This window comes from Penaeus chinensis, chromosome 15 (assembly GCF_019202785.1).
Source record: "Penaeus chinensis breed Huanghai No. 1 chromosome 15, ASM1920278v2, whole genome shotgun sequence".
Taxonomy (NCBI): domain Eukaryota; kingdom Metazoa; phylum Arthropoda; class Malacostraca; order Decapoda; family Penaeidae; genus Penaeus; species Penaeus chinensis.
Window position 1 is genome coordinate 16278646 of NC_061833.1, and position 9959 is coordinate 16288604.

A 9959-nucleotide genomic window follows, 5' to 3' on the forward strand; every position below is an offset into this window, starting at 1 on the left:
TTGATTGTTGTTCACCGATTTGGCCTTCGAAGATTTACATCCCCTCAAGAGAAGGCTTAAAGTCCCTTCCCAGCCTTGTTTCCTCATTTCTAAAATTATAGAGTGTAAGGCCTGTACATCTGATTTTCCCAAGTGGCTGACTGCAAACAACATATAGAATATTTAAACTACTCATGATGATAGAGGGAAATGGTCTCTGCCATCTTATAGAGCTTAAGAAATAGAGTAATAAACAACACAGATACAGCTCCTCTGGCCTCATATTTACTGTGAAATGAAAAAAATATCCACAATGAGTTCTTAATGTCGCATTTTCTGTGAGTCGGCATTAAATGCTAATAAAGGAGGGCTTGCTTAGGTTTGGTTTTTGGGTTTGCAAGATACCCTGGTTTTGGGACTTATCTCTGGAGGGTGCTTTGCTCTCAGTAGCAAGTACCAAAAAATGCTTAAAAGGATGAGAAATAGTCAGCAGATTGGAAAAGTAAAGCCTACTCTATGCACATGACTAAGTTGAGTGATGCTGTGGTCCACATGCTCAGTGCCCTTACCTAAGAAGCCAAACCTCTACTGTGTATAGCAAGATTTAACATGGTAGTTTATCATCAAATAGGAAACAAGTCTGAGCTGTATTTTGCTGGGTGTATTTGGGACATGTTTGTCAGCCGTTGCTATAGTGCAAGGTATGGAGGCTAGGGTGTATCTTCATACGTTCTTGTTCTGAAGAGTTACCCACCTTAATGACTCAAGCCTTTGATGTAGCCAAAGCCACAAACTTCCCACTTGTATATTCTGGCAAGGTAGAGCTTATAAACCTCCCTGGCAGTATGATATAAAATAAGGAACAGGTTGAAATACTTATCTTGATAAAAGAGTCACAGTAGAAGTTTGAATGGAGGTTACAGCAGTCATTTGATGAAGTCCTATTGTGAATGATTATGTAAAATATTATTTGTGTTATGTAATAGGTTATTGAATGTTTTGTTATTTTGTTTTTATCACTCAGTCCAGCAAATGTAATACAACCATATTATATCATATGTTATTTTGATTCTATATTACAATTAATCTCAGAAGGATTTAAAAAGTTGTTTTGGTTTCCTTATCTTCAGTACATTGGTAGAAACCAACAAACCTTTTCCACATACAGGAGACAGAGCTTGTTGGCCTCCCTGGCAAATCATTGTCATACAAGTCCATGAATCACATCAGAATGTACATGGTAAAGGATTGTAAGTCTTGGCTGGAGTTCCAAAGGCATAGTGTTGGCTTGGTATGGTATGGAAACTATACGTTCTGTAAGTTTCCATACCATACCAAGCAAGTACATGATCAAAATATACCAAAATATCAGTGATCTGGCATAACCTTTTTGATTTTAGCAACTCATCTGTTTCTCTTACCACATGATTAACTCACTGCCGGCAAAAAAATGCTGTGCCCATTTTTTATTTTTTGTGAAATGTCTGTGCACATAGATGGCTCTGCAAGGCTTAGCAACAAAGAAGTCAGTCAGTAGCCCTTGTGACCTTACCGGTTTTCACCTTTCCTTGAATTTGTGGGAAAACGTTATTTTACTAATACTATGAATATTGATGGTGTTATTTTTATTATAGTCATGATAATTTCTGTAATATTATTGATATTAGTAATTGCAATATATGGTAACAATATTTTTGAAAAGTAAGGATAAGGGTATATAGGTGACACAGGTAGTACTCGTAATTGGCTCATTGGTGACTTAGTACTTGTGGAGCCATCTGTTTGTAAGAACAATTAAGAAAATAAACTCACAGTGGACATGGCACCTACGTACAGGCCATGCCCGTTAGTTTGGGGTAAATGAAACTAATTACCAACAATCCAAAGAAAATAAGTTGGTTCGATAAGAGATAGATAATGATTAGGGGCACAAGACTGCTTAATTCATGGCTCTGCATACATTGGTTCAGAGTCCAAGACCCATACAAACTTTCTGCGTATTTCAGAGGTGCTCTCTCTTGGTTTATTTTAGTCGGTATTACCAGATAATGAATTAAGATTTTTTTTTTTTTATCTTTGTGTTGCAGGAAAGTGTGCAAAGTGCACCTAGCACACCTCTTCACCAGAGCAGCAAATCATGGAATCTGATCCAACAGCAGCAACACTTGGAAGAAGGATCATTCTCAGCCCCAGATTTAGCTCTTGGCGAATCACCAATCACAATGTTGGAAGTATCTGATTGGTTGCATAAAGTGCAGGTGTGTAAGAAAAAAAAAAAAAAAAAGTAGAAGGGTGTGTCCATATGGCTTGGTGATAAAGATGTAACTAGGTTATGAATATAATAACCCTGTAATAAAGTTGATCTCAGTCTTGCAAAGAGATTTGATAAGTGAATATTCATGAGTATTGATGCTTGCATACTCGATTAGTCCTTTGCTGTTAAACTTGTGTGTAATATTTTTTTTTTTTTTTTTTTTAAGATTTGTTGATGTCTCTAAAGTTAAATCCAAAATGAATTGAGTACATTCATAGTCAAAAATAATTGTTCTCTCAAGCAAACATGCTAATTCACTAATGTGAAGAATTCCTTGTTATTTTGTGATACTGCTTTAACTAAGTTTGTTGTCGTAGAATTCTGAAAAAAAGGAAAGTAGGTGTCTGGTTTTGAATAACTTTTTTCTTTGTATGACCATAGTATTAGAATGTATGTGTTTGTCCTGTCTCAGAAAATATTTTCTGTGTAAAACTGTTTATGTAAGTAGAAATGAAGATGCCAGTACTAACAATTTTTTTGAATAATGGCAATACCTCATACAGCAATAATGTAATTATGGAAATATCAAACTGTTGGGAGTCTCTTGATTGTCTAGTAATTAGTAATGGGATTTTAGCTGAGGTGAAAGCTTTCTTTCTGTAAAATAATTTGATTGTTAAAGAATATTTAGAATTGCAAAATTTTGTAAACCAAGAGGACAAAAGCACAATTTTTTGTGATCAGTGTTCATTCTCATTTATCAAAACTTGTGAATGAATATAAACCTATAAAAGGAGAAGTTTGCTTTTTTGTGAGTCCATTTTTAAACAACTCGCGATATCTATTGGATTGCTGTATTGGATAACCCGTAAACGTGCGTTTGTGAGCTTAGATTTCCTTTAAGTTTTCACCTGTTTGTTTTCATAATGCCAAGTGGCTGATAATGCCATGCTAACCCTTCTCTTAAGAATTGCTTTTTTACCGTAATATAACTTTTTTGCTCACTCAGGCTGAACCGGTGGGCCTGGACGTGACCAGTGTATTTCGATACAGCAATGCAGTTGGAGAACATTTCCATTCTTTTGACCCCTTAGGTGTTGGCATCAGTCCTGTTTCGCAAAGTGTAGATGAAATTCAGGTAAGGCATGCACATGCACATTCACACATGCACTCACATACCCACACACACATGTACTCACACGTACTCAAATATACTCACATGTACCCACACACACACACTCTCACACTCTCACACTCTCCCACTCTCCCACACTCCCACACTCCCACTCTCCCACTCTCCCACTCTCCCACTCTCCCACTCTCCCACTCCCACTCCCACTCCCACTTCCACTTCCACTTCCACTTCCACTTCCACTTCCACTTCCACTTCCACTTCCACTTCCACTTCCACTTCCACTTCCACTTCCACTTCCACTTCCACTTCCACTTCACCTTCACCTTCACCTTCACCTTCACCTTCCACTTCCACCTCCACTCGCCCTTCCACTTCCACCTCCACTCGCACTTCCACTCGCACTTCCACTCGCACTTCCACTCGCACTTCCACTCGCACTTCCACTCGCACTTCCACTCGCACTTCCACTCGCACTTCCACTCGCACTTCCACTCGCACTTCCACTCGCACTTCCACTCGTACTTCCACTCCCACTCTCACTCTCACCCACTCACTTACTCACTCACACACACTCTGTCTGTCAGTCCGTTTCTCGCACTCACTCTTATACATAAATACAAAATATATTGTATGTAATTTGTATGTAAGGTGTGACATTTTTTATTGCTGCAGAGATATTACACTTTTAATGTACAATAAAGATGAGTCTTTCATATGTTCATATTTAGCTATTGTGCATATTGGAGACCATATTATCCTATTCCCCACAATTGTGGCTTACTACATGATATGAGTTTTTTAATATTTGGTGCAAATTTTTTTCTCATTTATCACACTTACATCTTGCATAAGAATGAAAATGCCAATAAATTACTTTGATCATTTAGATAAAACATATTCGAAGCATGGGGTGTAGTTAGATGAACTATGGCATGCATTATGAGAGTTACTACTTCACATTTCTAACATTCCCCGTGCAAAAAAAAAGAGTTGGGAAGAATGGTTGACAAATGAAAACTAGACAAACATCCCAAGAATTCAAGATTTAGTTTTGAGTGGCACTAAACTCAGTTCTAAATGATGGTTTCAAGTATTATATATCTAAGAAGATTACATTAAAACCATATAGAATAGTGCAGTAATAGAAAATATATTACATGATTAGATGGCAATTATTGTACAAGCAAATTATGTCATGTGTTTTAACAGCTGTTATTAATTGTTATTTTAGAGACAAAATACAGACAGTAACATTAGATATGCTAAGCATACCATGGTAACAAAGACAAGGAATTACAAAGTTAACCAAAGTTAACCATGATGGATAATAGATTTTACATTTATGATAGTGATTGATTTTTTGCAGATAAATGTATGCACAGCAGTAGTTTGCCACGATGACAACACCAGCGTGAGAACGTTCCAGCTCCCTCCAAATGCTCTCTGGTACCCTCTTGGATCCAAGCAAGAAGGAGATAAAGTAGTTTGCTCATTGAAATACAGTCCGTTAGAAGATAAAGTTTTTGAGGAATTATCTCCATCGATTCAGTATTTTGATCAAGAAGTCCCATTACAAGTTGGGGACACTTCACCCACACCTGTGCAGCTCCAAGAAACTGCAAAAGAAGATACTCTGTTCGTTAGTGACATAACTCAAGAAAATACTGTCTACTGCACTGACAGGAGTCCCAGTCAGTCAGACTCTGAGATGACTGGTCCTTCAGGAAAGCCAAGCATGGAGCAGCTCACTGTTATTTTTGATGTTTTAAGTGAAACGGTCAGTATCCAAAAGGAAAATAAAATAAAAAAGTGTTCATAGTTGCTGCTAAAAATGGTGAATGCTTAATTGTATTAATAGTGTTTTATAAGATCTTGTACAGCATATTAAGTAAACCTCATTCTAATCCTTCATTTTTTTCTGCTCTATCTTTCAGTTGCCAAAATTGTTTATTCAACCAATGGACTACAAAATATATTCTCAAGACATCGTTTTTGAGAACCGCATCAGAGGGACTGTCACCACGTAAGATTTCATGGTTTACGTTTTCATTAAAGTAATAAATTGCTGTAAAACTATTAGGAATATAGTTATGGGAATCATGATTTTTTTTTTTTTTTTTTTTTTTTTTTAGCTGCAACAGATTTATTTATAGCAATATCCCTATTACATAAGGTGTTGCCTTGGAAAAGCTGTTGTTATTGAATTTATACCTTTCACATTGCTTTGAATAGATGCTCCAAGGTTCATTTGGTTGGAGTTGGACAAAGGAAGAATGTGCTAGTATGTTTAGTGGCCTTTGTTAAGGATTTGCATAGGGGGAAGGGGATAGAAGGAATTTGTTTGGATGTGTAAGTGGTTGTGGCAGAAATGAGGCAGAGGTGAAAGGTGTAGGCATTCTTCATAACCACACATGCTTTTCAGTCCAGTTTCAGATGCTGTCATGTCTTTGCATTGTTATCATTCTCTCAGTTCTACTCTAGTTATCTTTCATTCTGTCTGTTATATAGTAAATGTACTTCTGTAAGTGTACAGAGAGCAGCACAGTGAGGAACTAAAGTTAGGAAATGTGTTGGAGGAGGAAAATGTGACCAGCAAGGTGTCGACCATATTACTTTTGTAACCTAAATGATAAAATAGTGTCCAGTGTCAACAAACTTGTTTCACAAAATGGGTGTATTGAAATACCATACAACAGGGTTGAAATCCGCGAAAGTTTATCTTTGGCACTGACCAGATGATGAAGTTCAGGAGGATTGTGAAACTAGTGTCTCCTTTGAATAAGTATTTTGTAGCTATTTAGTTTTTCTTTCTGCCACCCCTCCTCAAATTTGTAATTTTTTGCTTATTAATGCAAGCTTTTATTGCAAAGTAAGTAGGCCTATTGCACTTTCTTTTTACTATAGATAATACCTAGATAATATTATCCATAATATAGTCCTGTTATACTGCATACTCTAGAATACTTTAACCATAGTTGAATTAATTCAGCCCAGTGTTTTTCACTTACAACAATGGTGTTTGTATTTACACACATTATCTATGTATTACCTAATTCTGTTTCAACCTGAACATTTATCCCTAACAGAGGTTTGATGGCCTATGTGAAACAGGTTGCACTTCTTCGAACAGTGGGCCATTTGAAGTTTGCTTTTGTCAAGTTTGAAATCCTGAAAATGACTAAGCATCCTGAAGATGGAACAGTTAGGGTGCGTTGGAGAATAAAAGGGCTCTCTGGGTTGAAGGTAAGGGAAAACTGACTTCATTTGTGTAATGTTGAAAAACATACCCAAAGCACAAATACAAAATCTTCATTTAGCCTCTGCCCATAATGTACTATTTTTTCTCTCTCTCTCTCTCTCTCTCTCTCTCTCTCTCTCTCTCTCTCTCTCTCTCTCTCTCTCTCTCTCTCTCTCTCTCTCTCTCTCTCTCTCTCTCTCTCTCTCTCCCCCCCCCCCCCCCCTCTCCCTCTCCCTCTCCCTCTCCCCCCCCCCCCTCTCCCTCTCCCTCTCCCTCTCCCTCTCCCTCTCCCTCTCCCCCATTCTCTCTCATCTTCCATTCTCTCTCCTTTTCTTTCTCCTTTCTTCTATATATACATATATATGTATATATGTATATACATATACATGTATATATGTATATATACATATATACATTTATACATATATATGTATATATGTATATATGTATATATGTATATATACATATATACATATATCCGTATATATTTATATATACATATGTATATATACATATATCCATATATATACATATATCCATATTTATACATATATACATATATACTTATATATACATATATATTCTTATATATACATATATATTCTTATATATACATATATATTCTTATATATACATATATATTCTTATATATATATATATATTCTTATATATACATATATATTCTTATATATACATATATATTCTTATATATATATTCATATATATACATATACACATATATACACACATATATACTTATGCATATGTATATATATGCACATATATACAAATATATGTACATATATATACATATATTTACATGTGTATGTATATATATTTATATGTATGTATATATACACATTTATATACATATGTATATATACACATATATATGTATATGCATATACATATATATATATATATATATATATATATATATATATATATATATATATATATACATGTGTATATATATTTATATGTATATGTATATATACATTTATATACATATGTTTATATACATATATATACATATAAATATTATATATTATGTATACATACACACACACACACACACACACACACACACACACACACACACACACACACACACACACACACACACACACACACACACACCTGTGTGATTTTTGCCAAGAATTTACTCAAATTGAAACCAGTTCCAACCAGTTATAGCATACACTTAAGTGTCATGTCCAATTGCAGGCTATGATACAGTTTTGGAAGATCAGGTTGTGGAACTGGAAGGGCGTTGTTGATCAGATGGAAAGTTGGTATGATGGCTTCTCCACTTTCTACGTAGGTGGAGATGGTCTTGTTCACAGACATGTTGCTGACAGTGTAAGTGTCTTGTTGAATTTGTTTTATTTTAATGGGAATTTCGATTATTTGCTATCTTTATTACATCATCATTTTCATCATCATCGTCCTCGTCATCCTCATCCTTATCCTCATCCTCATCCTCATCCTGATCCTCATCCTGATCCTCATCCTGATCCTCCTCCTCCTCCTCCTCCTCCTCCTCCTCCTCCTCCTCCTCCTCCTCCTCCTCCTCCTCCTCCTCCTCCTCCTCCTCCTCCTCCTCCTCCTCCTCCTCCTCCTCCTCCTCATCGTCATCGTCATCGTCATCGTCATCGTCATCGTCATCCTCATCCTCATCCTCATCCTCATCCTCCTCCTCCTCCTCCTCCTCCTCCTCCTCTCTCGTCGTCGTCGTCGTCGTCGTCGTCGTCGTCGTCGTCGTCGTCGTCGTCGCGTCGTCGTCGTCTCATCTCTCATCACCTCACCCTCATCCTATCCTCCTCCTCTCATCCTCCTCTCCTCCTCCTCCTCCCCTCTCCTCCTCCTCCTCCTCCTCCTCTCCTCCACCTCCTCCTCCTCTCCTCATCCTCATCCTCATCCTCATCCTCATCCTCATCCTCATCCTCATCCTCATCCTCATCCTCATCCTCATCCTGATCCTCCTCCTCCTCCTCCTCCACCTCCTCGTCGTCGTCGTCGTCGTCGTCGTCGTCGTCGTCGTCGTCGTCGTCGTCGTCGTCGTCATCATCATCATCATCATCATCATCATCATCATCATCATCATCATCATCATCATCATCATCATTCCCTTCTTCACTGATGTTTAAGCAATAAATGCTGTTGATGATATGATTGTTATAATGTTATTAATATCATATTAGTAATACATGTTATATTTACGCATTGTTATTATCTTTTCTTTTTCTATATAGATGATGCCAGATGAAGAACAAGTAGTGCAGAAAGGTCCATTAGCTGCCAAGATGGCACTCCTACTTGGCCTCACACACCGACCAAATTTAGGGGATGCAAACAGCATGATGCCCTTTGATCTTACATCAGTTTCTTCGGCACACAAGGAAGAGGAGGCAGATAATTATTTACAGTTAATGCTACCTCTGGAGAAGATATATTAAACATGAAAAATTAGACATTATATATGTATAAATATGTGTGTGTGTGTGTGTGTGTGTGTGTGTGTGTGTGTGTGTGTGTGTGTGTGTGTGTGTGTGTGTGTGTGTGTGTGTGTGTGTGCATGCGTGCGTGTGCGTGTAGGCGTGCGCGTGTGCGTGTAGGCGTGCGCGTGCGCGTGTGCGTGTGCGTGTGCGTGTGCGTGTGCGTGTGTGTAATGTATGTATTATGTATGTATGCATGTATGTATGCATGTATGTATGCATGTATACACACACACCCATACATACACATATATTAACACGTACATATATATACATATAACAAATGTGTAAGTTTGTATATTTTTTTTTTCAGCTTTGTATATAAAAAGGAAATGATAGTTGCATCAATAACCATTCTTCATATCACTTAATTTTTTTCATTCTCTCTTTCTTCATTTCATCAGAGGTAAAAATTAATATATCACATTGTTCACACGCTATTTTGTTACAAGGAAAACGGAGCTGGATTGTCTGTAGTAACAGCAATACACATTCAGTATATGATGATGGTTCTTATTTTGCCGACCAGTATCAGAAGGAGTTGTGTTGAAAATAACCAACTGGAGAATGCAAGAGGACACTTAGACCAGCCGGTGCCCCATAAATGTATCAAAGATGCCAGATGGTGTTGTGGGATGCCAAGAGCTTCTTCAGTAGGCAAATAATTTGAAGCACAAATAATGCAAGTTTGCATCAATAAAGGTATTAAGCCCTCTCTGTTAATGAGGATTTGATATATATTCAGTGGCTTCAGGCACTGTGTGGTTCGTATCTTCCTCTAGTTTTTGAGTCACATGGTTTTACTGTTTAATGATTAACCAGGCCTTTAAGAGAAGTGTTTATTTTGATTTTCTA

At 37.1% G+C, this 9959-nt stretch overlaps 1 protein-coding gene across 1 annotated transcript in view; it reads left to right on the forward strand.

The window, feature by feature from the left end:
• Positions 1-9177, forward strand: part of LOC125032769 — a 10243-nt gene extending 1066 nt beyond the window's left edge. Inside the window, exons 2-8 of the mRNA XM_047624111.1 lie at positions 2067-2237; positions 3243-3371; positions 4735-5145; positions 5303-5391; positions 6455-6611; positions 7834-7968; positions 8862-9177. Coding sequence (XP_047480067.1) covers positions 2067-2237; positions 3243-3371; positions 4735-5145; positions 5303-5391; positions 6455-6611; positions 7834-7968; positions 8862-9065 — 1296 coding nt within the window. The 3' untranslated portion in view covers positions 9066-9177. The remainder of the gene's footprint in view (positions 1-2066; positions 2238-3242; positions 3372-4734; positions 5146-5302; positions 5392-6454; positions 6612-7833; positions 7969-8861) is intronic.
• Positions 9178-9959: the final 782 nt, after the last annotated feature.